At 41.4% G+C, this 27,994-nt stretch overlaps 4 protein-coding genes across 6 annotated transcripts; 2 read left to right on the top strand and 2 right to left on the bottom strand.

The window, feature by feature from the left end:
- Nucleotides 1–38: 38 nt before the first annotated feature.
- si:ch1073-44g3.1 (uncharacterized) lies at nt 39–1,994 on the bottom strand. Its single transcript, XM_004540921.4, has 2 exons — nt 1,748–1,994; nt 39–1,584 (listed from the first exon to the last, which is right to left on the bottom strand). Exon 2 carries the CDS (start codon nt 1,501–1,503, stop codon nt 757–759), a length of 747 nt encoding a protein of 248 aa, XP_004540978.1. The 5' UTR covers nt 1,504–1,584; nt 1,748–1,994; the 3' UTR covers nt 39–756.
- A 320-nt stretch (nt 1,995–2,314) lies between these two features.
- atp5po (ATP synthase peripheral stalk subunit OSCP) lies at nt 2,315–6,314 on the bottom strand. Its single transcript, XM_004540923.4, has 7 exons — nt 6,203–6,314; nt 5,879–5,929; nt 5,684–5,794; nt 5,265–5,394; nt 3,467–3,579; nt 3,206–3,292; nt 2,315–2,569 (listed from the first exon to the last, which is right to left on the bottom strand). The coding sequence occupies exons 1-7, from the start codon at nt 6,227–6,229 to the stop codon at nt 2,459–2,461; spliced, it is 630 nt and encodes a 209-aa protein (XP_004540980.1). The 5' UTR covers nt 6,230–6,314; the 3' UTR covers nt 2,315–2,458.
- An 8,402-nt stretch (nt 6,315–14,716) lies between these two features.
- LOC101487597 (serine/threonine-protein phosphatase 2A catalytic subunit alpha isoform) lies at nt 14,717–19,111 on the top strand. 2 transcript variants are annotated; one of them, XR_013101657.1, is made up of 9 exons: nt 14,717–14,978; nt 15,405–15,614; nt 15,921–16,094; nt 16,180–16,269; nt 16,471–16,632; nt 16,747–16,865; nt 17,771–17,861; nt 18,816–18,877; nt 18,984–19,111. XR_013101657.1 is itself a non-coding variant. In XM_004540924.4 (7 exons), the coding sequence occupies exons 1-7, from the start codon at nt 14,877–14,879 to the stop codon at nt 17,841–17,843; spliced, it is 930 nt and encodes a 309-aa protein (XP_004540981.1). In that variant the 5' UTR covers nt 14,718–14,876; the 3' UTR covers nt 17,844–18,782. The 2 variants fall into 2 exon arrangements, 1 of the variants encoding a protein (XP_004540981.1); XM_004540924.4 differs by lacking the exons at nt 18,816–18,877; nt 18,984–19,111 and having other exon boundaries at nt 14,718–14,978; nt 17,771–18,782.
- A 304-nt stretch (nt 19,112–19,415) lies between these two features.
- On the top strand, nt 19,416–27,711 carry sfxn1 (sideroflexin 1). Of its 2 annotated transcripts, none has more exons than XM_004540925.5 (11): nt 19,416–19,551; nt 21,249–21,418; nt 21,512–21,682; nt 21,985–22,083; nt 22,202–22,277; nt 22,547–22,632; nt 24,522–24,649; nt 24,736–24,785; nt 24,991–25,040; nt 27,263–27,310; nt 27,478–27,711. In XM_004540925.5, the coding sequence occupies exons 2-11, from the start codon at nt 21,255–21,257 to the stop codon at nt 27,572–27,574; spliced, it is 969 nt and encodes a 322-aa protein (XP_004540982.1). In that variant the 5' UTR covers nt 19,416–19,551; nt 21,249–21,254; the 3' UTR covers nt 27,575–27,711. The 2 variants fall into 2 exon arrangements, with proteins under 2 accessions (XP_004540982.1, XP_004540983.1); XM_004540926.5 differs by lacking the exon at nt 19,416–19,551 and adding an exon at nt 20,043–20,929.
- The last annotated feature ends 283 nt before the right edge of the window (nt 27,712–27,994 follow it).

The raw sequence follows: 27,994 nt of genomic DNA, 5'->3' as shown, positions 1-27,994 counted from the left end.
CCTTGTGTCCAGAGCAAGAATTACAAGTGACAGGAAACTGTGAAAAAGACGATTTCTTTCTTTTATTTTGGCTTCACATACAGGAAATCATTATTATTATTACATATTCCACAAAGCATTAGTCGTTTCCCCCTCTACTGATCAGTCTAACATACATGCACAAGTGGGAGTGCTTATCGAGTGACTGTGGATATGGAAACAGGCTGTTACAATACATGATGCAAACTATATTTACAAAGTGCAGAAACAAAGGGGGTATTATGCTTTAAGCTTTACCAGTTTGAGTCAATAAAAACGTACCGCAGGGCTCCTGCTTTCCTGAATTGTATCACAAAATAAACCACATAATAGACAAGCGGACAAAACACAAAGGACGACTACATGGTTACATATTTATGCTCGGGAAAGATTTGGTTTCATTAAATTTTTTTTGTTCTAAAATGTATATGCATGTAGAAAATGTCACACAAACAAACATATTCATGTCTTAGAACAGAGTAAGAGAACATGTCACAATTCAGAGGAATACATCAGGGTTACTGAGGTCTGAACCACTAACTATACTGACTGGTGTCATTTCATGTGCATGCACCTCTGCCACACTGGAGCAACATATTTGTGATTCAGCTGTTTATTAGGAAAGGATGATGAGAATGCCAATCACTGTACAATGAAAACTTAGAACCACAGTAAATGATAAAACAACTTTTTCTCCCAGCATACATGAAATGCCACAATTCCTTCTAGTCCTCTTCTTCATGCAACCAAATGTTTTTCAAACACTGGGGAAGCAGCTGCAGAATTTATCTCTGTGGTTTCATCCACTTTATTGCTACCGTGCTCACAAAGTTCTCTTTTCTCCATCATGGTGTATGGAAAAGATGAAACATCACAGCTAGTGAAGTCCAGCTTCTTGGGAGCACTGCAGTTGCTAAAGTCCAGCTTGCTGGTGCCGTCACATCCGAATTCTAGCTTCTTGAGGCGAGTGAGGCTCTTGATGCTGCCAGGCGGTCTCCCAGGGCTCACCTTATATCCTGCAGCTTTGGTGGTTCCAAGGGGCCTACCTGGGCTTGTCTTGAAACCGGCTGCTCTAGTTGTCCCAAGTGGACGTCCAGTACTTGTACGGTACCCAGCTAACTTTGTGGTCCCCGATGGCCTCCCTCTCCGCCCTGACTTCGCTGTGCCCTTCTTTCTCTTAGAGCCCTCAGGCCCTAGAGCTTCACCGGCTCTGATTCTCACAGCCTGTGGCTGGAAGTCATTCTGGGTGTCTTGTAACTGGCACGCCATGGCTTTGTGCATGCCCTGTGGCAAAGGGGCAAGGCCGGCGAGGGACAGCTGCAAACCAGGGTTTGTCGGAGAGGGGTAGAATTTGTTGGACTGTGTACTACATAAATCAAAGTGGCTGCCTGGATGACAGTCCTCTGTTAGTGCACTCATGCAATAGTCACTGCTGCTGGTGGTCACTTGGTGCATCATTTTCTGTTGGGGTACATAGAAATACATGAGCTAGAAAAGCCACGTGTTTTACTGACAATCCAGTTTTTAGTAGCTGACTTCTAGTGGCTCAAACAGGCCTTTTTAGCACTGCAACACAAAACAAACAAAGATAAGTGATGTCCGAAATAAACATGTTCAAACAGAGTCATAGTTTGCAAAAATGCACGGCATGCATAACAATAAATTTAAATGATTACTGGATTACTAGATCGCCGAACTACTCAAAGAGCGAAAGATGAACAGTTCGTACCTCATTTGTTGGTGGACGTTGGAGTGGAAAGGGTTAATTTCGACTCGTCTACGCTTCCTCTCCCTGACGGCCACAACATCTTTGTGAAGGCACTGCACAAACTACGCCCTGGCGTCTGCGAGTGTTGTCTCGAAGCGGGTCTGCTGCATATTTCAACGCTCAGTTAATCCTCTACGCAGAGGTTTGGATGAGAGTGGCAGCCATTTTCACCCAGAAAAAAAAAGAAAAGGAAAAAAAAAATTTAACCAGCAGACAACAACTGCGCATGCGCAATAAAAGCGTTCAAGAAACGTAGGGACTGATCCGTGTGACGTAATGGGTTTCTGTAGAATCGGAAAAGTATCAAAAATGTATCTAGTAGTGAAGCATGGAACTGTGGTAGCCATGGAACCATAATTGTATCAACAGCACAGCGGTAACTATGTAACTGACACACTGTCTTGAACCAACTGTACATTTATTAAAATGTAGTAATGACAATGTATCAACTAATCTGGCCATGAGATCACTGGTCAGTATAATGGAAGCTGTGTATATGTGCTTTACAAAGACAACAAACATCAGCGATCAATTTTTTTTAGTTTTTATTAACATTTTAAGCACAAACACTGGATTTATAGGGCAACAACAGTGCTGGAACAGGTCAAAATCTACAATTTTCAAAGTTTCCCCTTCGCCAATGGTCGTCTTTGCAAAATTAAGTCCACAGGACTAAGTTTCCTTGATGAGCTTGGTCAGCTTCTGGATCTTTGATCTGGTGGACATGTCCACATACTTGTCTCCAATGCTGACGATCATGCCCCCCAGGATGGAAGGATCCGACTGTGAAGAGACAGGTCGATTGTTAGCCAACACATATGAACACGAGACTTCCCCTTACAAGACAATGATTTCTTGTTTCACAAGTTTCCATTTTTTAGATTTTTTTTTTTTTTTTTTGGGGGGGGGGGGGGGGGGGGGGGAGAGAGAGAGAGATTATAATAGTGGATTGAGCCGCGTTTAAAATCTCTTTGATATACAATTAAAGGCTTTTGCAGAGGACACAATGGACATTGGTTTTTAAATCTATGAACATTTTAACTTGTCAACATCTCAGAGCCTTGCGGGGAAAAAAAGATGTCAGATGCTTTTCCATTTCCTGGAATTCACTATTTAAATGTTCATCTTACAGCCAATCATAATACAAACTCCTCTAGTTGATTATGTACATTTTTAAATTCATATTTCTTTAATGCAAGTTTCCAGAAAATATTTGCTTCACTATGTAAATTATACAAATTGTTACATTTGTGCGCTTAAACATTATCTCACCAGTCTGAGATAAGACATGTTATGCAAGAAAATTAACTCCACATCTTAGAATTGACTAATGCACAAAAACAGTTTTCCCCTGAAGATAAAAATTCATCAGCAAGATGGTTATGTACAGATTTCTGGGACTGTGCATTAGAGTTGTACCTTTGTTTCCAGCTTGATAGTCTCACCCTTCTGAAGAAAGCCTTTAAGAGCTACTTTCAGCTCGGAGAGATTAGCTTCATCCAAAGGCTGCAATGGATAAACATTCATTATGAAGGTACAATATGTCTAAATCAATAATACTGCAATTGATAAAATAAATGATATATACAGCAGCAAATATTGCTTAAGTGATGTGACCTGTTTTCAGTATCTGAAAAAAATAATGTATGAACATATCTTGCATATACACCCATTTCATACCTGCGCAGTAGTGACGGAGCAGATCACCTCTCCACGGTGTGCACTCATCATCTTGCTGAAAGCGTTAATAACATCCCCAGTTAAAGTAAGACGACCATTGTCAGCCAAAACATCTAAAGAGGGAGAAAAAAAAAAGACAATACATGTTTGAGCAAGATTCTCCACTTTTCTATCTGCTCAGAGCAAAGTGTAGCTTTTGTATTACATCAGTTTAAAGTAAACAGTGTGGGATTTTGCCAAGTTCTTCCTAGTAACACTCATTTACCCTTAATCAAATCAAAGTTTACATCTATAGCACATCAACACAACTCAGGCTACGTCCACACTAGCCCGGATAGATATGAAAACGGCGTTTTCGTCTATAAACGCTCCGCAGCCACACTAGCGTCTTCAGTCGTTTTCACAGAGTTGTGTGTCCACGTTGAAACGGCCAAAAACGCTTACGTTCCAGTCCTGCGCATGCGCAAAAGCAAGTGAGGATTAAAGAATTTGAAGAAAAGCTATCTGGAGCATGTACAAACTGATATTAATGTTTTTTAGGGCTGTCAAAATTGAGAGTGTTAAGGTTCAAGAGCAATCAAAACAACTGCTGTATAATGCCCTCCGCTATCTTTGTTTAATTGGTCACATGACTGCATCACATGACTAAAATGCATCATCGTTTTAGAAAGTCTGCGTTTTCGAATGTCCACACTGCGACGGGACAGCTCCGTTTTGAAATGTATGTGTTTTCCCTTGGGAAAGCGCCGTCCCAGTGTGGACGGGAGGCCAAAACAGAGAAAAAGCATTTTCAAATGAAAACGCATTAGTGTGGACGTAGCCTCAATTGAATAAGTGCTGTACAGGCTATGCAACATAGACATAATAGTCACAAAATCAACAACAAACATACACCAAAATACACAATACAACCATAAACCTTGATTAAAGGAGGAAAAAAATAATCAAACTGTGATATAAGTAAATAGGAATACAGAATAAAATTTGCACAATAAAAACCTGGGAAAACCTGCTCAACTTAGACTGTAAACCAGTGAGAATAACCAGTTTCTTTTTCATCAGCGTTTTAAAATGATGGAGCGTCTGGGCAGCTCTTATGTGAAAAGGTAGACTGTTTCACAGATTAGGAGCTGCACCTGAAAAGGTTCTGTTGCCTCTTCTCTTTTAAGCCTGGATCTAGGAATGTTCAAGAGCAGCTGGTCCGTAGACCCCATAAAACACAGCTTGTGAATGTGGTCCAAACCTTATGGCTGTTGTGTCAAAGTATTTTCATATACATGTTATTTTCTTATAATCAACATACTTCTAGCTGCTCTGTTTTTTCTCCAAGGGGGTTGCAACAGCAGATCTGTAATATGCAACTGAATTAATGTACGAATGAGGATTGTAGTAAGGAAGCATTGTTAGAGTGTCGAAAAGAGCTATGCAAAGAAAACACCCTTTAGGCTTCAGACCGATACTAAGCTTAACAAGATGGCTTTCTTTATGTTTTGATCAGAAAGAGGTTCCTAAACAATATTCAAACCAAATATGCCCAATTGGGCATTAAGAATAACGAACCATGTGAAATCTCAAGGACCTGCATGTATAAGTGCTGCAACCATCACACGACTACGTGCAACAACATGTTCCTTACTTTGCGACCTTGGTAACATCATATCTGGAACATGCTAGTGGACTGTTGTCTTTGAAAATGTAACAAAACTAGGTTCAAATGTATTGCATGTGTACACGCCACAAACACACACGATTAATGACACAGGGGTCCCAGCAGTAACACGGGTCTGTGATCACTCACTGATGAGGTTGACAGTGATGGGTGAAACCTTGGCCTTTGCAAGGGCATCGTTGAAGGTCTTCTGCTTGAGGCTGCGCTTCACATGAGGATTCATTACAACACTGTTCATTTTAGGGTCCTTGATCAGGGCCTGAAAAATAATGTGGCAGACAACAGCAAAAAAAAAAAAAAGTAAGTAAGTATTAGACAAAAGGTAGATGGTACCGAAACTGCTTGGATTATCAATATTTAATAATCAGGTCACTAATCTCATTATTAATTAAAAACCAAACAAACAATATATTTAAACATCCTGCGATGCTATTTAAATATATCACAGTAATATGCACATAACCCTGTGATCAAATATTAAGTAAAGCATCATTTTCATCATTCAGTGGCAGCAACATTAAAAATAGTTTCCTTTTTTGTTGACTTACAGACACTTTTCCCAGCTCCTGCTCCACTTGGTCCAGTTTGTTCTGCTTACTGGCAGCTGAGAACAGAGCAGTGGCATAACGGCCCTCCACTCCATACACCTGGATGGGAGGCTACAAGGACATTTACAGGGATAAGCTACCTTAACACCCTGTCACAAATTACTGAAGAAGGTTATTGCACTGCACGTCACTCACCTTAACCAGTTTGGCTGCAGGTCTGATCACAGACGTGCTGAACTGGCGTGCCTGCAAAATAATATTTGTATGAAAATTAAAGCCTGAGCTGGTGAATTATTAGCCCGCTTTGCACCGTTTACGTTTAACTCAGTTAGCTGGTTGGCTAACACGTTAGCAGTCATTCAAGTAAAATGCCTCGTGTGAATTCTTTTTGAAAGTTCAGCGCTCATTTCTGCTCAGCATAATTAATAAAACTCACCAAACAAGTTTTGGAAGATATGAAAACAAAAATGAGCCCTATTATAAAGGTTAAAATTTAAAAGAGTTAACTGAATGTCATACCTGCTGTCCTAGCATGAATGCTGCCATTTTCTCCTACAGCTGTCCAGAGTAGAACGACCGACTGCGCATGTGTGCTTTAGAGGAAGGCGTCTTGCTGTGGGTAATGTAGTTCTTCCGGTGCAGTTCATCGTGAATAAGAGTCCCCAAAACAAGAAGCTGTTACGGAATTAAACAAGTTTGTTTTGTTTGTTTATATTATGTGTAGTAATTAATATTTTAAGCTATAGTAAATGTATATACCATCGAGGAAGTCTTTTTTTGAGTATTAGGTGAAATATAGCATACTTCTCTTAAGATATAAGTAGGCAATAGAAAACAACAAAATACTTGTTTTGGATATGCCTGGTCACATTAACAGGCTAAAACCAGAGACTGTACATTAAAGATGGACAAAGCCACCATAGAACCACCCACTTTGTCTACCTCTAAAAACAGCCGCATTAGATTGTTGAAAACAACATGATGTTTATTTTATAAATTATGGTTGGGAGTATATGGACATTGATTGACATTTGGAAACAACCTCAAGTGGTCATTTAATAAACTGCAGTTGTCTCACTGCTTCACTTTTTTTGCCCCAGATTTAGCTGCGTGACTAAAGGAAGAGGAAATTACTTAGAAAGTCTAACAACTAACTGGAACACAAAAACAGTGAGACAGGGAGCTGCTAGTTTTACATTTTAAAGCATACTTTGTGAGTTTAGTTATTTCTCATTAATTAGTGAATGCATTATATGAGTCCTATGAAGCTATTTTAATTTTAACATTTAAACAAGGTGACTCTATATGCTAAAATGCTGCATGGATAATTCCTTTTGTGTCCCGCTACCTTCTTGCTTTTCTTTTAAGAAAGACTAAAAAAGCAGTTTATTCATTTTTGTTTTTCTGGTTAAAATGTAAAATATTTAGTACCGGGGGAAAAGTATGGAGTCACCCCTCATTTATTTATGTTTTTCTCCAAAGAAGCCAGACTTGTAAACTTCTTATTAAGTTTTAAAACATTGTTGAACAGTAGTTCTCCAGGCTAACTGGAGGACTTTGAAAGTTTTTCTTTGTACATTGGCTGCTTTTTCGCTCATTTTCAGTCCTTGACTTGAATCTGGACATTTTCTGAAGAAGCAAGATGTTTGTTAAGGTAGTTAAGAAATAAAAATATGAATCGTTCAAGCATAAAAAGGCACCTAACTCAAGGAATGAACCAGTGTTGTGTCTAAACATAACAGAGAACTTACCAGAGAACCAATTTTAAATTGTGTGTTTAGCCAAAGTTAACACAGTTTGATAGAGTTAAAATAGCATTTTTGCACCAATTAGGTGATTACCAAAAAAGCATATCTTGGGATGGTGTCCTTAAAAATCTAAGGAAACCAGACAAGTGGAAGACAAAAAGAAGTGGGAAGCTTAATAAACTATCTACCTGATCTGACACCTGACTGGAGAGATGCATCTAGTCCTATATACATACTGTTCACTGAAGCCTCACGACCCTCAGACCCTCACGGCCCCCCTCTTGGACCCCCTGCAGTTTGCATACAGAGCCAACAGGTCTGTAGATGACGCCATCAACATGGCCCTACACTTCATCCTGCAGCATCTGGACTCCCCAGGAACCTACGCCAGGATCCTGTTTGTGGACTTCAGCTCTGCCTTCAACACCATCCTTCCAGACCATCTCCGAGGCAAGCTTTCCCAGATGAATGTGCCTGATCCCATCTGCCGGTGGATCACTGACTTCCTGACGGACAGGAAGCAGCATGTGAGGCTGGGAAAGAATGTCTCGGACTCCCGGACCATCAGCACCGGCTCCCCTCAGGGCTGTGTTCTTTCTCCTCTGCTCTTCTCCCTGTACACCAACTGCTGCACCTCCACCCACCAGTCTGTCAAGCTAATCAAGTTTGCAGATGACACCACCGTTATTGGACTCATCTGGGACGGGGATGAGTCTGCCTACAGCAGGGTTGTTGTGGCTGTCCTGGTGCAGCCACAACAACCTGGTGCTGAATGCCCAGAAGACAGTAGAGATTAGGGATGGGTACCGGTGTCCGGTGCCATCACATAAACGGTAGTAACCAGACCGAAAAGCAGCGCACATTTCGGTGCTTTATTTCGGTGCTTTTTTTTCCTGAGCTGTGATACACTTCTAGCCAATCATTTTACGTTTCCCAGGATAGTAGGCGGGGCCAGGTACGTACGTTCAGTTAGAGCAGAGCTACAGATTAAAAATGTCCAAGGCGAAGCGGTCAAAAGTCTGGTTGTACTTCACAGCAAAATATGCAAACTCAGCAGCCTGTAACAAGTGCTTTAAGCTGATACTGTGATACTGTCAAAGGAGGTAACACCTCAAATCCGATGAAACACCTGGCGACGCATAGCGTTTTTTTTAAAAGCCGAGAAATGCGCCGTATTTGATAGGTTGCTGCAGACCTCACACCGAGCACGTTGGGTGGGTTGCCAGTTATCGGACCCGGAGCAACATCCCCCAAAAACCCGAGGAATAGAGTCCTGGCCCCTAGCCCTGCCAGTGTAGCAGAAATGATGAGGATATTGATGCAGCAGCAGCCGTTCTTCTCTGCGTGAGTCGCTTAATGTTGTTCGAGTGTAATTTACGTTGAGTAGGCTAACCACGTTATTACATTAATGCATGTAAGGTGAACTAGCAAACATCATCATAGCTACATGCGGCTGTCCTCTTGTTTGATGGCAGATACTCCCTTCACCCTGGACAAAAAGGCTAAAATGACCAAAGAAAAAGTGGGAAACAGCTGAACATGAGAGGTTTTTGGACAAAGTTTGTGTTTTTTCCATTGTTTAAGCACTGCTTCCAGCCAAGAGTGATACCATATATGCCCCATAGCTGCAGAAAAGGCTAACATTGTTATCTTTTTACAAAAAAAACAAAAAAACAGCTGAACATGAGAGGTTTTTGGACAAAGTTTGTGTTCTCCATTCTTTAAGCACCGGTTTGAGCACCGTTTAAGCACCGGCACCGTTTCAAAAGTACCGATTTGGCACCGGTATCGGATAAAACCTAAACGATACCCATCCCTAGTAGAGATTATTGTGGACTTCAGGAAGCACACAGCCCCACTCCCCCCCATCATCCTGACTGACACCCCCATCACCTCTGTGGACTCATTCCACTTCCTGGGTACCACCATCACCCAGGACCTGAAGTGGGAGCCCACCATCACCTCCGTCATTAAGAAAGCCCAGCAGAGGATGTACTTCCTGAGGCAGCTGAAGAAATTCAACCTGCCAACACGGACGATGATGCAATTCTACACTGCAATCATCGAGTCCATCCTCACCTCCTCCATCACCGTGTGGTACGCTGAAGCCACTATCAGGGACAAACAGAGACTGCAGCGTGTTGTGCGCTCTGCTGAGAAGGTGATTGGCTGCAGACTCCCATCTCTGCAGGACCTGTACACCTCCAGCACACTGGGGTGTGCAGCTCGGATCTCAGCTGACCCTTCTCACCCTGGACACAGTCTGTTTGACCTGCTCCCCTCAGGCAGGAGGCTCCGGTCCATTCGCACCAGAACCTCTCGCCACAAGAACAGTTTCTTCCCCTCTGCTGTTGGACACATGAACAAAAATCGTATGACTGTTCCCACCACTAACACATGACCCTACGCTGTGTTCACTGCATCATTCCATGTTTAGCACTGATCACCACCTGCACTCATGTATATATCTATCTACTTAGCACTTTTAATTCTTATTCTTATTTTTATTTTCATGTCTATTTTAGCGTAATTTATGACAGTATGTTTGCACTGAAGCACCGCAGCAATTTCCTAATGTTGTAAACCTGCTCAACATTTGGCAATAAAACCCTTTCTGATTCTGATTTCTGATTCTGAAATGATTTCATTAGAAGGATGGCTGTCAAGTAGCCATTCTTCAGTAAGGGATACAGGGAAAAGGGATGAGCTATGTCACATTATACAAGAACTGGATTGAAACTCGGTGGCAACAGGTCTGATTGAGTGATGAATCCAAATCTGAAACTTTTGGTTCAAATCAGTATGTACAGAGGAGGTCAGAGAGGTTCAACAGTGAGTGTCTACAGCCATCTCTAAAACTATGGAGGCTCTTCTACGGTTTAGAGGTGTATTTCGGCCCGTGTTTCTTATCTTTGACAAAACTGATGGAGTTATGAATGCAGAAAAGTACCTTCAGATTTTGATCCACAATGCAATAACATCTGGAAAGCAGCTGACTGGCAACAACTTAATTTTTCAACATGACAATGATCCAAAACACTTTTTGCACATTTCAATAAATCACTGCATGTTTTTGACATGGTGGTTTGCGCAGTTATTTGACGGGAGCAGGGGCAGACCTACTGTGGTGGCATGGGGTGGAAGTTACCACCATAAAATAATCTCTTGCAATAACAATGTTGTTTATTAAAATAAAATAGCATTACCACTTTGAGCCTAGCTACAATGAACATTGAATATACATTATAAAACTGAATATATGGCATAGTGTTATCCCCTCCCCACCAATTAAAAATGAACGTAAGAATGAAGGTGAGTTTTATTAACCCTCTCAGGTCGATGGATGTGCAGGCGTGTCCAAATCACATGACTGATTAAAGATGACAGAGCAACAAGACGCAGCCACGCTGAGTCTCCATTTCAACTTGTGTTGAAATTGAATGGACTTCAAACTATATGTGTTGATAGGCCACAGAAAACCAGGGTCATCACATGTGATGCTTTTTTCTGAATACTACATTTAGCGCAGGAGGAAATGGTAAAAACTGTGATTTCTAAGAACACCGCTTGCAAGCATTATCTGTTTGCAAGCAAAACACAAAAAACAAGACAAAAATGCAACCCCTTTCCTGTTGTGCATCAATGCACCAATGTACCATGTTGACCAATCAGCATTCGGTTGATTAGGAACAGGGAACAGGTTTTGGGACTAACAGTGGCAAGAGAGAGTGAGTGAGAGAGAGACAGTAATATCCATAGCGAGCTTTGAGATGTGAGAGATTTGTGACATTTGGCATGTTTGGTGTGTAGTTTTGCTTTGTGTGTAAAACAATGAGGGCACTAGTGAATGCGACAGAGGCCACCAAAGGTAGACTGCAATGTGTCTCCAGCTGGATGTGCTCCTCTGTCTTGTGCTGGAAACAAAGCATTTTTTGGAGTAGCACAAATAATTTGTCACATCTTATTGTGATACCCTATTGTTCTTTAATTTTAGTTTTAGTAGTGGTTTTAAACTTTTGTACAAAAATGGCTCAGCCATTGGCTGCATTTTGGGGTATTTTTTTTGCAAACTTTACTGTTTGCAAAAACCCCCAAATAATTTGCCTACTTGGATTCTATGGGGTTTTTGTGTCATTTTAAATCAGTTGTGTTAATACAGTATGTTAAAATGAAAAAATAACTTTACATTTATTTAGACATGCGAGATTGTGCCGAAAAGCATGATACCAAACAAGGCAAGATAAACAGTTGAAATATAGAGGTAAAATCACAAATAATAAAAAACGACTAATTATACCCTGGACCCCAGAGGGTTAACCCAGTAAATTTTTGGTAAAAGAAAAAACAAACAAACAAGTCTTCATGGCAGTGGGGATTTCTGACATCTTGTATAAATTAAAGCATATAAGATTTTGATTATTCAATAAAAAGAGTGTGAAAAGTTAAACTTGTATTTCTAACTGATCCACCTCATTTTGTGTAGCTTCTGGATTTTATACTTATGCTTATTTATTATATATGCTATACAGTGCATAAAATCAAAATTAAATTTTTTATGTAACTGAAATATGGGCTAAAGAAAGTCACAGACTATGTTTATATGAAATGTGCATACTTATAGCATTTGACGTATTATAACCATAAATAACACATATTACAGAATGTAACACCTGCACACAGGGGCGTTCGTGGCCTGTTTGGTGCCCTGGGCGAGCACTCCCTCAGCAAGAGTATGCAAATGGACAACAAACAGCCATTATAATTCATCATACACTGACAATAGCAGACAAATCAACAATACACCTCTCCCAATTAATGGCTAATTAATATTATGCTAAACACAGTCCAAAACATTCAATAAGCAGTGTTGGGTAAGTTACTTTAAATTAGTAACTTAGTTACATTCCTAGTTACTTCTATCAAAAGTAACTCAGTTACTTCAAGTTACTCGTTACTTTCAGAGTAACTAGTTACTAGGGAAAGTAACTTTAGTTTTACTCAGAATTCTCTTGTTAATGTGTTGCTTCCGTAACTGGATACCCAACAAGATTGCCAGTCTTCTAGCTTGCTTACTTGCCACAAGTGCACTGTGCCACCTACCAATAGAAAGGAAAAAAATAATGTGCACATTTCCACGAGAGAAATCCCACGCCTGGACCGTCGTTGACCGCCGCATGATTCTAGCCTGCTTTTTACATCCAACACAAAAACTGCAGTCGTGGTGCTTTCGATTGTACTCAGAACTCGGAAATTCTGCCTTCTGAATAGGAAGATATAGGTAACGCCAGACTGAAGATGAGCTGCTTACAGAGCTGGACTGGGACAAAAAAAAAATCATCCCGGGGAATATGACTAGAGACCGGCCCACCATTATAGGAAAATCATAAAGCCTTTGAATGAAAACAAACGCTGTTGTGACAGTGATGTACACTGTTCTGATGGTATATATGCATTAATCTATCAATTGTTTGTTGTAAGACTCAGATAATTATTTTTTAAAACTGAGACATTTTAAATGAGAATAAGAAAGCATTTCCTTGTGCCCCCCTTTCCCTTTTAATTCCCTACATGGACCCCTGGCAACACTTTGCTAGACCCGCCCCTGCACAGTTACCAGCTGTCAGCTACTTAGAAAAGGATCCTGGTGTTATTTGTCTCTCAGAAACAGTTCATAACTTCCCTTCAACTCATTCATGTGACCTAAAAGGTAAACCTGTTTCTCCATCACAGCTCTGATGATTCAGTAAGGACATCTCCTGGTTTCATCTTCATGTTTCCATCTCATCACATAACCAAACCGATATCATGACCAGCAGCTTTTTTGCAGCTGTGGCTCCAGCAAACATCAGCTGATACTAGAAATTAATATTAAATAAATTCTAACAACAGCTGATCAAGCTTAAACGTGCTGCTGTTGTTTAGCGCGACATCCGCTGGTTTCCTCTTTCTGGCGCAAAGTGAGCGATAAACAAACAAGAGAGCCGATCAGCTGATCACTGATCAGTTTCATGATTGAAGTAGAAACAGGAGAGGGAGGGGGAGAGGATGAGAGGAGAAGAGGCAGCTGTGCAGCAAAGACACAGAATAAATCCAGCTTTGTGTCTTTTTCATTGTAGCTGAATTACGGGACAAACTGTTCCTTTTCACCTCAATAAGAAACGCGTAATATTTTCTCTGAATACGAGACGATTCCGTTTTTTAAGGAACGGTTGGCAGCTCTAATAATTAACCTTATGAACAAAATAAAGTTCAACATCAGTAACATAGCACCCACCCAGCTGTATAGAAACCCCGTCATGCTAGCTAGCACGCAGTACGAAAATAAACTCCACCTAAACTTGGTTTATATGTGACTCAGATGGACTGCAGGTCATAACTTCTTACCTGAAGTTCAGTTCACTTGACACTCTCGGACCAGCGGCCACTTCGGGTCTCTCCCCTTGCCTCCCTTTTCCTTCATCCACCTGCTGGCCTCCCCCACTTGCTAATGTTACTGAATCTGTGGAAGCTCCGCGATAGCCACCACACGAAGTAACGAGTAACGACCCTATCTAAATCCCAGTAACGAGTAACGCGTTCCTGGTTTTGGCATAATAACTAGTTACCGTGCTCGTTACCACAATAATAACGTAGTTACTGTAACGCGTTACTTAATAACGCGTTAGTCCCAACACTGTCAATAAGCCACATCAGTGTCATCTGTCTGTCTACTGTTTACTATCATAGCCAAGTGGCTAACAAAGGTAGCTAACAAAGTTTTCCCAATCCCTACTAATGAATGTTATCTTGTTTCAGGATACATAATACCTGCCTTTATCCAAAGACACATCTGCTTACCTGTATCTTTTGCTCATTTCTCCTCTTCTTTACTCTATTTTTTTTTATAAACCAAGGACCTGATGGCTTTGACCTTTTCTTGTCCATCTTGCATCTCCAGTATTAACACCCAACCCCACAACAGAAACTAATAGACCTACACCTTGTATAGGTTTTTTTTCACACAACCCAGGAAACCCAGCCTTTACTCCGATTGGTTCCCATGCAATCCCCAAAATGCGCTGGCATGATGTCGGGGCAGCATGGGTGCAAGCAACTTTTTTTTGCCGATGCCATGATGCCACCCCCGCCGCGATGCCGCCCCGGGCAACCACCCATGTCGCCCATATCAAAAACCACCACTGCCTGCACATGTGTAAAGAAATGGCTGTGATTTTGCCACCCCGTTTGATTTCCATGCCACCCTAAGAAAATTTCTTATCCGCCCCTGGATAGGAGCACACCCGCGTGCGAGCACACGCACATGCACGCGCTAGCTGCGAATACACCAGAGCTCTCCAGTCAGTAGGACGTAGCGTAGCAGAGACACCGAAACGTAACGAAATAGCGAGATATTTTCCCGAGGAATTTTACAGCTGGTCGGCTCGCTAGCTGACGGCAAAGCAGGCATGGACGACAAGTCATTCACCAAGGAGCTGGACGGATGGATCGAACAACTGAACGAGTGCAAGCAGCTGACAGAGAATCAGGTCAAAGTCCTCTGCGAAAAGGTGAGGTTTACCAGGCGACTTAATATTAGTACCCCACATTATTAGCTTTCCGCAGTGCTAGCCGACGCTTAGCCCGTACAGCCCCCCCGAATGGCTCCTTTAATAGAAATATTGCCTGGACTCAGACGTTATTGCATGTGGCCTTACAGGAGCACACCATTTGACTGTAGCTGCATGCTGTGGATTTCTAAGACAAGCCGAGAAGATGGAGGGGGGATGCCTGCGAATGTTTTCCCTACCTACGCCCACTGCTTGTCCTAAAGTGCACTTACAGAAGCACACAAGAAAACTCTTTAATAATCAGATTTTTTTTTTAAAGCAGGAATATTGGAATCTGGCTTATTAATAACTTGTGTACTCCACAGGCTCCCAAACTGCACCACATTCTGGTACATGCTAACCTGTTTTCTTGGTTCTCATGCGTAGGCCAAGGAGATCTTGACAAAAGAGTCCAATGTGCAGGAGGTGAGATGCCCAGTGACAGTGTGTGGAGATGTCCACGGACAGTTTCACGACCTGATGGAGCTGTTTAAGATTGGAGGGAAATCTCCGGACACTAATTACCTCTTCATGGGAGATTATGTTGACAGAGGCTACTATTCTGTGGAGACTGTTACACTTCTGGTTTCTCTTAAGGTATTTCAAAAAAAGTAATCTTAACATCGATATGGACTTAAATTTTTTAATGAAGTAAAACTGTGCAGAACTGCAAATTTTGGTATTGATACAAAGCCAGTATTACTGATACGTTTAGTGTATAAAGGCATCTTATTGAGGGGAGAGCAGTGTGTCATGATTTTTGAGATGAATGTTTATAAATTTACTGACCTTAGAGGATAGAAGCAAAGTATCCATCCTGTTGTGCTAGTTTCGATCTGATACCCGTATCAATATTTGGATTGATGCACCAAACTTCTATTACAAATGTGTTTTTCTTCGTAGGTAAGGTTCCGCGAACGGATCACAATTCTCAGAGGGAACCACGAGAGCAGACAGATCACGCAGGTGTACGGTTTTTACGACGAGTGCTTGAGGAAATATGGAAATGCCAACGTTTGGAAGTACTTTACAGATCTGTTTGATTATCTTCCCCTTACCGCGCTGGTAGATAACCAGGTAATGTTGTTTTTTCAGACCCAACCTGAAGGACAGGTGCACTGAGCTGTTATGTGTTGTTTATTTCATATTTCTTATTTGAAAGATATTCTGCCTACATGGAGGATTATCCCCATCAATAGATACACTGGAACACATCAGAGCGCTGGATCGCCTGCAGGAGGTTCCTCATGAGGTAAACACAGATTACGTAAATGCTTTTTAGAGATGTTTAGAGATTAATTTAGGAAATATCCCAGCTGACTGCTTTAGTGTAGGCATACGCATTCAAGAAAGTTCACCATGGAGTCTGTAGGTAATCACTGTATGCTCACTCTGTTCTTTTTACTGAATAGAAATTGCACTAAACAACACTGGCGTTCCCTTCGCCTTTCAGGGTCCAATGTGTGACTTGTTATGGTCAGATCCTGATGACCGCGGTGGCTGGGGCATATCACCACGCGGTGCTGGCTACACTTTCGGGCAGGACATTTCTGAGACATTCAACCACGCAAACGGTCTCACTTTGGTTTCAAGAGCCCACCAGCTGGTTATGGAGGTACTCTGACTTTGTTTGTGTACTACAAGTAATTCTGTTTTTTTCTTCGTCAGATGTACCCTTCACAGTCAGTGGCTATAAAATAGCTAACATGAAGCTGATGTCTTGATTTAGGGTTATAACTGGTGCCACGACCGCAATGTAGTGACGATCTTCAGTGCACCAAACTATTGCTATCGTTGTGGAAACCAGGCAGCAATCATGGAGCTTGATGACACGTTGAAATACTCCTTGTAAGTAAAGTTTGTCATGTCTAATAATGCAAACATATCTTTTTGCAATGAGGGGGGGATGCTACATACAAAGTTCAACAAAGCCAGTCTTTCATTACTTTAGCTGGCTCAGCAACACCTGGTTATCAATTTTCGCTGTTAAGTCACCCCTTATGTCATATGACTCTTCTTCCTTACAAAATGATCCCCGTGAGTGCTACCTACTTCAGTCATCGATGCTATCAGATGATAATGATAAAGTGGTGATGACTAGTCTATAATGAACATAATCTAGCAATTTAGTGCACAGAGCAGTAAAATAAACATTTTAATTCAAGTTAATAATTTTATGGCTGAGTGCAGTCTCAGTGCTGCTGTCTGTTCATTTCTAAGGTGATGGGTGCACATTAGAGCTCTAACACTTTAAACTGGATCCATTTAAGCATTAAAGGTTACTGTCTCATAGCCTAATGAAGGAGACGGGGAAATCTCTTTAGTTTGTTGGCAGATCAAATTAATGAAATTAATGTTATTCATTGAACGAATATTCCTGGTGTGCATTCTGGATTCAGCATAAATAATTACATGTACATTACTGTGGTAATGCATCGGGAATGTTTGCACTTCATTCAGTGGTTTTAGTTTAACAGCAGTTTAACAATCTATAATAAACTTACTGTAAATAAAAGAGTCAGGGAAAATGTGCCACTTTCAGCCGATAGAACATAACTTGCTCTCGACCAGGCTGAGCATTCAGCATAGGTTACCATGGTGATTTAGCCAGGCTACCTTTGTGACACAGAAACTCTTGACTTTAAAGTTGACATAGCTGGCTAAACAATTAATCTCACTTTGCTGACTTAAATAAATAAACCTTATTATTCAGTCTATGAGATGACGAGAGCCCTGCCCTTTGTTTGTTTTAGCCTACAGTTTGACCCTGCACCACGCAGAGGAGAGCCCCACGTGACGCGGCGTACGCCGGACTATTTCCTGTAAAGATCACTGCTAAGAACGGTAATGGGCTGCACAGAGGCTTGGGGAAAAGAAGCATTCAATCCCTCTCCCCTGAAAATGTGTGCCATAATTACAATAAAATGGAAACTGTAACGTCTAGATGAACACCACCGTCCTTTTAACTCCTTCCTCTCTGTGCATGATGTTTTAATTGCTAGAAATGATTGCTACTATGAACAATACTGTCATAATACCTGCTGGATTGTCAGGAAACATGAATGAACTAACGCTGAGAATAACGACTAGATGTTGATAAGCAGAGTGTGTCGCCACATACAGTATATACGCTGCATCTTTCACTCGGCATGGCCTCAAACAAAAGGTTGCAGTGCATACAATGTGAACTCTTTTCTTTTTGTAACCGAAGCGAAAGTGCTTATTTTGTGAGATGATAGAAACGAGTATGTTCTCTTTGCACTTTTGTATTTGATTTTTATCACATGGCACTGACAAACTTTGTTCTTTTTATATCCCGTTATAGTGTAAGTAGTTCTCTTTCTGCTGTCTCATATCCCATACGGAAAAGATATATATAAATCTTATAAAGTTTGTATCTGTCTTGTGTGAAACTTGTATGAAAAGCATATAAGAGTGAAAACAGATATAAGATCCCTTGAAAAGTTATATAATGAAACTTGTATGTTTTGGATACTTACTAAAACAATGTATGAAAGTAATGAGAAAGTGGCCACTTTCATGAGTAAATCATGTAAGCCTTATATGATTTACTCATGAAAGTGGCCAATTTCATGAGTAATCACATATAAGTTTTTACTATTTCTTTTCCATATGGGATGGGAGTTAATGTATTTCATTTAACTAGGCAATACTGCTACAAATGACATCAGATGTAAAATAAATAAAAATAATAATATAACTTAATGTTTTGCACTCACAGCTATAAAAAAAATTAAAACTGGAGTTGCTGTGTCATTTATTTCCCCTTTTGTACAGCTTATGACATTATTCCCGAGGAGTGACCACTAGATGGAAACAGACACCCAAAATCGGTGCAGGTGATCAGCTCAGACACTGATAATGAGCTTTATTGTGAGTGGACTATTTGCAGTAAACTGGTCATTTTAACATCTGTTTTTCTTGTTTATTTAATTTCTAAAACAGGATTTTTGCACAGTTTTTTTTAACATGGAAAAAGGTAGGACATTGTTTGCAGCATGATGTTTTACTTTTCTTTTTTATTGTGCATTTCTGATATTAACCAAATAACCTCTCGTTTGCTTTAATTTTCATGCACATGTCATGGACCACTATTAATATCCGCTTATTACACGTGCATGTGTGGAAATCCTCCGAAGTTTTAACCGATATTACTGATTTACTGCCTGTAAAATCAATGTAGCGATAGTTCACAGAGCACCGGCGGATGTAGTGCTGAAAATAAAAGCATGATTTAAAGGATTTGGCGGATTGCAGCTCAGTTTCTCCCCTCAGACTGCTGATCACAGCTCCTGCTGCTTTGCGAAAGATTGGATCAACACTGCGTGTTTTTTTTCCTGTCATTATAAGATGTTTTTCCCTAGTAAGAAGCGAGGCAAGGCTTTTATTTTGTCGGTGAAGCCCCTCGCGGTTCCTGTGCGCCCTCCGGCCGAGCTGACACTGCTGCATTGAAAATTAGCTGGCCGCAGCCTTTCAGGGACTCCTCTTGCGGACCTCCGGAGACCACCGTGCAGTAAGTAACCTGTGCTCGTTTCCCAAAACGGACCGACAGTTTTGTGCCGTGTGCGCTTGTGTGTCCGACGTGTCAAGCAGTGATCAGACAGCTTTTTGCTCCTCGGGATCCCACTGCTCGTGTGTGGATGTGGCAGGCTGATACTAGTTGAATCTGGGGCGCACAGCTGGACAATTAACGGGCTGGACAGATGTAGTGGCTAATTTGCCATTTTTAAAACGGTCGCACCTTGATTTTCATTGTTTTGGGGAAAGATTTTGGCGCCTTTTTTTCTTCTTCAGATCACAGAAACACCTCCAGTTACAGTCCAGATTTAACTGGTCTACGTCGGGTTGGACAACAAACCGTATCCATTCAGGGGGCATGTTATTACCCTGCGACCACGCACAGAGAGCCGCGTTTTGTATTATAGCACATACCAGGCTGATACAGGGGTTGAAATATGTGGGATACATAACAATTGATTGTAAGGAGTTGCAGGTTAATGTGTAGCCACGCAGGCCGCCGTTGATTGGCTGAGACTGAGGGCAGAACCAGCTGTGCGTTTATGGATCAAAGGCCGTGTCGGTACAAACTTCACTCCTTTCACAGCGCATTTATTACTGATTTGGCATCATATTATTCACGCTAACTCGGGGGTTTGAGGCCAGGAAGTGCCCTTTAATCTCTTTCCAGCAGTAATTTTGTGTCTTATTGGGCCACTGAAGGCTTTTTGACATCTCGTGAGAACCCCCGTTGAGTTTAATTCAATTTAAAGCGACAGCATGCTTTCTGTACTGCACAGATTTCTTATTTAAGCCGATCCAGCAGCCATGCTTCAGTTCGAGTTCATTGCTGCTGCATGCCTTCTCACAGTTGTTCATCTGAGGCAAAGAACAAATCCAGATCAAGCTGGGTTGGAACAGCATGCTGCATGCACATCCACAAAAAAAAACCCATCCACTGGTGTTTTTCCATTGCAAGCCAGTTCTGTCTGCTTTCAGACTAATTAATATAATAAAGTTTTAGGTAAGTACCCAGTTACAGCAAATAAAGCCACAGACTTTACTCAGTTTGTAACTTTTTGGTTAAAAATGCCACTTTCCCAGCTGTCCTATACATGCAGGGTGCTTTTCAGACTGGGAGTTGGTGTGTGTGCCCAGTTGCAATTTGGTGTTTCGCAGTCCTGTTAGGTCAGCCCTCACTTAGTCACATTATGCTGAATTAGCAGCGTGGCAAAAGAAGCATTGTGCTCCGCCAGTCCTCCCTTGCTGACTTTTGTCTGCAAGAGAAATGAAGCCCGAAGGGAAGCTAACTCCTCTGCTAAGTGCTGGAGCAGGGCCCTGGTGAATTAATTTCCAGCTTTTCCGGTCCACATGTTGACACATCCTTGGAAAAGGTACTGAACGTCGAGTTGCCCGAGATGCATTAATCAGAGTGTGTGTGAGAATGTTTGAAAGCACTTTGTCATAGTACATCTGTGTGTGTGATTCTACTTGTGGTAGAAACCACTTTGAAGGTTCAAATATAGCAGAGACACGGTAGCAGTTCATCCATCTATTTTATCAATGCCCAAGATTATTTCAAACTGTGACTCATGCACAGCCACTCTGCTGTAGTCCAGGAATATAAGTGTGGAAACGAAAACGACTATGATAAGTATTACCATGTGCAAAATCGGATACATTTATTGCGCCTGTAACATTTTGTTTCCCCAGATAAAAATGGCAGCCGAGCTATCCACTTCCATAAACATCAAGGAGCCCCGCTGGGACCAGAGCACATTTGTGGGTCGGGCTAAACATTTCTTCACCGTCACAGATCCCAGGAACATTCTCCTGACAAACGAACAACTAGCACACGCGCACAAAATCATCACCGATTACAGGTAACCAGCCCGCCCAGTTTTTCAGAAACAGGCTGTAAACTCACTGCCGGTGTAAAACGAGAAATATGATTTTACACGCTCGCTGTCTTGCAGGGAAGGTATAGTCTCTCCAGGGCTGACGGAGGATGAACTGTGGAGAGCCAAGTATGTTTTTGACTCAGCTTTCCATCCCGACACTGGAGAGAAGATGATCCTGATAGGCCGCATGTCGGCACAGGTTCCAATGAACATGACAATCACTGGATGCATGATGACATTTTATAAGTAAGATCATGTGCGAGTTAATTGTCAGACTGTCACAGCCACACCCAGGCCTATTATAGCTTCTTTTTAAGCAGCAGAGCATGTCCTCGAGGGAAATTCACACATGCTGGTTTAAATTTTGCTGCTAAAGTTTCACAGGGCTGGTGTAGTGCATGCAGCATTGCTGTTTTTGCTTATAGAAGGAGCCAGTGTTATTGGTGCTTGTTGGGATGATGGCATTCCCACACAGGAGAGTACAAATATCTGTTTACACCCAGTAATGCACATTTTTAATGATTTCAAACTGTATTTTCAATTTACAGGACAACTCCTGCTGTGCTGTTCTGGCAGTGGATCAATCAGTCTTTCAACGCAATAGTGAATTACACCAACAGGAGTGGTGACGCTCCCATAACCGTCGGGTAAGAGGCAGCTGCTTTGGCGCTGATGCCGGCACATATTAACCCCTTAATTTAACAGTGCTGGTGTGGACGGTGGTTTTTGTTTGTGTGACGTGACCGGTGCCTCTTTTGTTCGCAGTCAGCTTGGCACAGCTTATGTGTCTGCCACCACGGGGGCAGTTGCCACCGCTCTAGGACTAAATGCACTAACAAAGGTATCAGTTCATCTAACCCCATCCTACATCTCCTATTAATGCTTTGACTTCAGACATGTGGGTGTGCTGGTATGAAGTTAGCCACACATGAATTGTTTCTCACTGAAAGCCCATGTTGTTTAGAGCATCACGCTCAGTAATCATGTTGTCATGCGAGCTTTTATTTGGACTTTGCGGCAGAAAGGCCTTTCTGTAAAGCATCTGAAATATTGGCGTGAATTCTTCAAGCTATGTTTACATCTGAGCTTCCTCCTTTCCTCCCGCTGCAGCACGTTTCACCGCTGATCGGACGGTTTGTTCCATTTGCTGCTGTAGCTGCTGCTAACTGTATCAACATCCCGCTGATGCGACAAAGGTAAAGATCACTGGTCTGTCCATCTGTCCATCCACTCTTAATGCAATATTTATACTAAAGATTCGCTCGGTCTCAAAGATGATATGATTAGAGTCAGTGTCATACCTCCAGTACAGGAGGAGCGACACACTGGCTTGATGACATTATTTAAATCGTCCTGAGTTCTCCTAACTGCAGTACTTTTGTGCTATAATGAACTGACAACTTGAGAAGAGCAGAGAAGTTTCATGTGTGTTAATAGTGTCAAACTCCAAGTTGGTTACGAACCATGACCAGAACATCAAGTTACTGAACCCTGGGCTCAGCTTGTTTTGATGTTCTGATGATTTGTTTTCCTTTCTTCAATGTCATACAGGAATAGTTATAAATGGAGAACACTGCACCTTAGTGAAATGATAATGAATAATCAAGCAGTCAGAGCTGTTTCATGTTTTTATAAGGACAATGCTATTTTGATTGTCTCTCCCTCTATCTGTTGCTCTTTTTCACAGTGCTGCTCCTGGATGGGTATTAAAACAGTAATTAATGCCCAGAAAGCTTTTCCCTGGAAACGCACACATTTGGGATGTCTCTAATTGTAAAAGGCATCGTTAAAACATCTTTTTTTTCTCTTTTTTGGAAAAAAATAATAATGCAGGGAAAGCAGAAATATTTCCTGGATGCTTGCAGCAGGTCGTTCACCGATAAGGGCCCGCATGGATTCTTTATTTGGATTCAATCAGAGTTTCAGATTATAAATCCACTGTGATTGTGAGGTGCTGCTACTTGGGTGTCACCCTGCTTTAACGTCTCAGCAACTTCAAACTTAAGAGCCATTTATTTTCTTTCCTTCTGAATATGTTGAACAAGAAATGGGAATTTTCCTTAAACTTTCAGATTCCATTTTTGTCATTTGATATCTCGACTTCTCCTTGTTTCCTTTGTTTTGGAAGTTCTGTATGCAGGATAGTTAGCTGAGTTTGGGAGTGACTGCTAATCTCGGTAGCGCAGGGGAGAAACTACTACTACTGCACTACTGTATTCTACCAATGATATCATTTTGTTATGATAAAAAAATCAAATGCTTTTGAAAATATGATTTCAAGATATAAAGTTTAAGAAAATAAAATTCTGTTATGCTTTTGGGGCTTTTGCGTCTTGCATGGCCTCTACACCATTGGATAATCAGGTCCAGACTTTACTATAGAACTGTTAACATGTTCTCAGTTTAAGAGACATGACTTTGAGTGATATTTTTTGGTATTATTTGGATAGGAAAGTCTTTTAAGATCATAATTCATGCGGAGTATCTGTAAGCAGTAGGTAGAAGGCTACTGATGGAAAACCTAATGTGCTGTCGTGCAGACAAAGGTGCTAAGAAGTGCAAAAAGGTTAGTGATATAAATGCTAATAAGCAACTAGTTAATGACTGAAAATGTGTAGTTTACTAGAGGGTGTCATTGTTCTGTGTTTTCAGGTCATACACTCAGATTTCCATACTTTAATTAAATCTTAAATATTTGTCTGCTCATTGCTGTTTCTGATGTATTACTATGAAGAACGGGGAGTTCGTCCATCTGTGTGAGGAGTCCCCGTGATATGATAAATTCATACATGTGCTGTTCATGGTTTACAGCATGCAGTGAAATTGCATTCAGTGTTTTCACTTTTATAAGAACACTTCAGTTGTTTTCATGAAAAACAGGTTTCCTGACATTTAATTTATCGAAGTAAGATGCATTACACAGCCTCTTCCTCCACTTTATTTCCCAGCTGTTGCTGTATTTCATTTCAGTTTCCAGGTTCTTCAGCAGGAGCTCTTGTGCATTTCCATGCATATTATTCAGAGCATTCAGCATTCACAGTCATCTATCTCCAGAACTGTTACCAGTTTTGCTTGTTGTCTTCAGAGAGCTTCAGCATGGTATACCTATAATGGATGAAAATGACAACAGGTTAGGAGAGTCATCAAAGGCTGCGCAGCAGGCCATCTCTCAGGTTGTGGTTTCCAGGATTCTCATGGCTTCTCCGGGAATGGGTATGGAAGTGTTTTCTCACTTTAACATCTGGCTTCAGATATTATTATTAATTTCAGAAATAAAATCAGTTTTCCTCTCTTTTCAGCTATTCCCCCATTTTTAATGAACCATTTGGAAAAGAAGGCCTTTCTGAGGGTAAGCACACGCCTGAGTTAAGACAAAATATGAGAAATGCATTTGTTGCATTAAATGTCAGTAAGTTAGACGATCATTAACTGCCTAGCTCCTTTTTATGATCACATATTAGAGAGACCAAAAGCCCCGAGTGCATGAGGCCGCTCTCGGATTCTCTGCCGCTTTTGTGCCTCTCACTCATTTTTTTCTGCCTGGCCTTTTTCAGAGGTTCCCATGGATGAATGCACCTATTCAAGTCAGCCTGGTGGGATTCTGGTGAGTTGCCAGAGATAGTTCACCTGATACGTTCACCATCATGTGCAGTCTTCTTTCTACTACAAACACCCCACAATCATAACATAAGATCACACTGATGATAAATGCTTCCATTTACAGTGTAGTGTAATGCCCCTAATAAAATGCCCTCATAAAATTTGTTAGCTCAGTGGATAACGATATGAAGATGCTTTAGCCCGTGTGTGGCTCAATAACTTAATTATTTTTTTACATGAAACTGAATCTGCTGCTTCCTTTTTTTTCTTTAATGATGACTCGCACATCATCACCCAGCTTTTCACTTTGTGCTTCCTACTCGGCGTTGCCTCACGAGCCCTCGGTGCGACCAGTTAAAGTCTTGTGTAACTCACATGACTGTGATCAGGACCACATTCTGCAAGCTAATCCACAAAAATGGGGAAGCAGGCTCCTTTTAGGAGAACGCTAATCCACACACTTCCACAATGTGTAATGGAAGTTTACATACATGCTTCATTACTTAAATAATGTGCAGATGTTTCTGCACCCACAAGGATGAAATTACAGTACACCTGGTGTTTATCAGTGCTTCAACAGTGCTTTGTGCTTTTGGTTTGCAGGTAGTGTATATGCCCTCCATTTATGCCGACTTTCTTCTAATTGGCTGCCCCTCGTAAATTGAAGGTGTGACATCACCTGTTAGTTTCTAGATTCCCATTTTGAAGCTTCGAGATGAACGTTTTTGTCGCTGCCATCTTGCTCGCCAGAAAATGGATGTGACACGGACTCTGGCTCTGATTGATAACTAGTTAGCTCATGAGTGTGTGATTTCCATATCTTAGGTAATCCTCCATTTTGAAACATGGTACGACCAAGATTTACAGAATAGGTTTCATTTTTTTATTTGATGTGCCCCTAAAGAAGTAATTGATCCCATAAACTCAGCAGTGTTCACAGAGGTCAAGAATGAAAGCTTTTCATGGAGATTTCTATAATCAGAGCTATCGCCATCTGGTGGCCTTCTGATAGAATGCAGGTTTAAAGCTGTTCCCCCTCCCTGTGATGTTATAGATCAGGGGTCTCAAACTTAAATGACCAGTGGGCCGCTGCTGCCGCTGTCATCTCGTTGGAGGGCCACTTTAGTGTTCAAGTAGTAAAAAAAAAAAACAATGAATCAAACAAGAAAACACCCACACATATTGTCTTGTTTGTTTTTTTAAAATTTCAAATACTTTTGCCCCCCTAGGCTGCGTGATTGAGACCTCTGTTATAAGTTATAGGTGGACAGATTGATCAAAATACAAATAATTTCAGTACCAGCACTGGTATTAGTATCAGACTGATATCAGTATCTCCCCTCAATAAGATCCTGATAAATGGACATTTACATCATTTTTTGAAATGATGTAAACCTTGTTTTATAGAAGCTTCCACCATCACAGCAGTGTGTCTGTGTAAATGTGTGAGTTTATGTAAACAGTTTGGTCCATTCTTCCCTACAGCGTTGCTTCAGTTCATTCAGGTTTGCAGGCATTCATTAATGCCACAATGTCACAGTATTTCAGTCAGACTCTGACTCGGCCATTGCACCTTTTTTCTGTGCTTGGGATTATCGTCCTGTCACATGACTTTCATGACTTTCACATGACTCTAGAACACTTTGGTATACAGATGCGTTCACTGTTAACTCAGTGACTGCAGGGTTTCTACAACCTGATGCTGCAAAACAGGCTTTCCAAATCATCAGCCCTCCACCATCCTCCCTGACAGTTGGTATCAGGTGTGCTGGTATGTTCTGGTTGAGTTGCTCCAGAAAGCTTGAGGTTTATTCAGATGCAACTTTGCAAACTTAAGCTACCATGTTCTTTTTAAAGAGAACGGGCTTTTTCCTGGAAACCTGTCCAAAGACACCATACCCGTTCAGTCTTTTTCTAATTGTGCTGTCATGAACTTCTTAAATTCAACATGCTGACTGAGGCCTGCAGAGTCTGAGACATAGTTCTTGGGGGGCTTTTGTTACCCCTCATCTATACTAAGCTGATGGGGCATTGTTATCACCTGGCCAGGCGGTGTGGACACGTAAGTTTGCAAATGTGATAACTTGAGAACCAAGCAACATAAGAGCTTTAAATTGATACCATAGGTGTATCTACTAAAAATCTCTAAGTTTGAATCTCGGTGAGCTCGAGAGGCCTTTAATTTAAAAACACGTGAGCTCATCATTTCCGTTTCTTGTTTTTCAGCCTCGTGTTTGCCACACCACTCTGTTGTGCTTTATTCCCTCAGAAAAGGTGAGTGAACCATTTTGAAGTTATTAGTAGTAAATCATCTTATTATTATGTGACTATATGCAGAGTGTGCATGAGTCTTTTTCTGCCAAAAAGGATGCATTACATGCCTACATTGTATGCATTTGACCCATTAACCCCTTTTATTTATTTTTTGCCCTCTAATCCAGCTCTATGTCAGTCAGCCGCTTGGAGCCGGAGCTGCAGGAGAAAATCCGTGCCAACCACCCAGGAGTGGAGAGGGTTTACTTCAACAAAGGGCTATGAGTGTGTGCAACCCCCCCAATCACCGCCCAACCTCATCCGAACACTGCCATAACACAGCTGCAGGCTCGCTCCTCACGTCTCTGCCAGCTCTCCTCATTCAGTGTGCCAAAGTTAAGTTTTTCTCTCCTCACCTCCACCGATCCAGATGGATATCTGAGGACTCCCCCTCGCTGTCAGCCTCTTTGTAATGAGCTGTTCACGTTTGTCAGTGATTGTAGATTTTACTGAAACTGCTGAAGATGTTCTCCAAGCGGGATCAAAAGTTTGATGTTTATCTCGACAGATGTTTAGTGGCCCATCGTAAGGTTTTCTTCTGTGCCATGTTTTTATTACTTTAATGTCTGTGACTTGTTGATCTTATGTTGCCATGAAACCACTGTCACATCTGTCTGCCCGGCGGTTTTTCTTTTTTCTGGTCTT

Source organism: Maylandia zebra, linkage group LG2 (assembly GCF_041146795.1).
Source record: "Maylandia zebra isolate NMK-2024a linkage group LG2, Mzebra_GT3a, whole genome shotgun sequence".
Classification (NCBI taxonomy): domain Eukaryota; kingdom Metazoa; phylum Chordata; class Actinopteri; order Cichliformes; family Cichlidae; genus Maylandia; species Maylandia zebra.
This window is presented reverse-complemented; position numbering and strand designations above follow the sequence as displayed.

Coding starts and splice junctions, on each gene's coding strand:
- si:ch1073-44g3.1 (XM_004540921.4), bottom strand. CDS start 1,503: ATGTATTTCTATGTACCCCAACAGAAAATGATGCACCAAGTGACCACC.
- LOC101487597 (XM_004540924.4), top strand. CDS start 14,877: ATGGACGACAAGTCATTCACCAAGGAGCTGGACGGATGGATCGAACAA. Junction 16,095..16,179: donor CCGCGCTGGTAGATAACCAG/GTAATGTTGTTT, acceptor CTTATTTGAAAG/ATATTCTGCCTACATGGAGG. Junction 16,270..16,470: donor TGCAGGAGGTTCCTCATGAG/GTAAACACAGAT, acceptor TTCGCCTTTCAG/GGTCCAATGTGTGACTTGTT.
- sfxn1 (XM_004540925.5), top strand. CDS start 21,255: ATGGCAGCCGAGCTATCCACTTCCATAAACATCAAGGAGCCCCGCTGG. Junction 22,633..24,521: donor ATCCCGCTGATGCGACAAAG/GTAAAGATCACT, acceptor TGTTGTCTTCAG/AGAGCTTCAGCATGGTATAC. Junction 24,650..24,735: donor CATGGCTTCTCCGGGAATGG/GTATGGAAGTGT, acceptor CTCTCTTTTCAG/CTATTCCCCCATTTTTAATG.
- atp5po (XM_004540923.4), bottom strand. CDS start 6,229: ATGGCAGCATTCATGCTAGGACAGCAG. Junction 5,395..5,683: donor AGGAGCTGGGAAAAGTGTCT/GTAAGTCAACAA, acceptor ATTATTTTTCAG/GCCCTGATCAAGGACCCTAA. Junction 3,580..5,264: donor CATCACTGTCAACCTCATCA/GTGAGTGATCAC, acceptor CTCCCTCTTTAG/ATGTTTTGGCTGACAATGGT.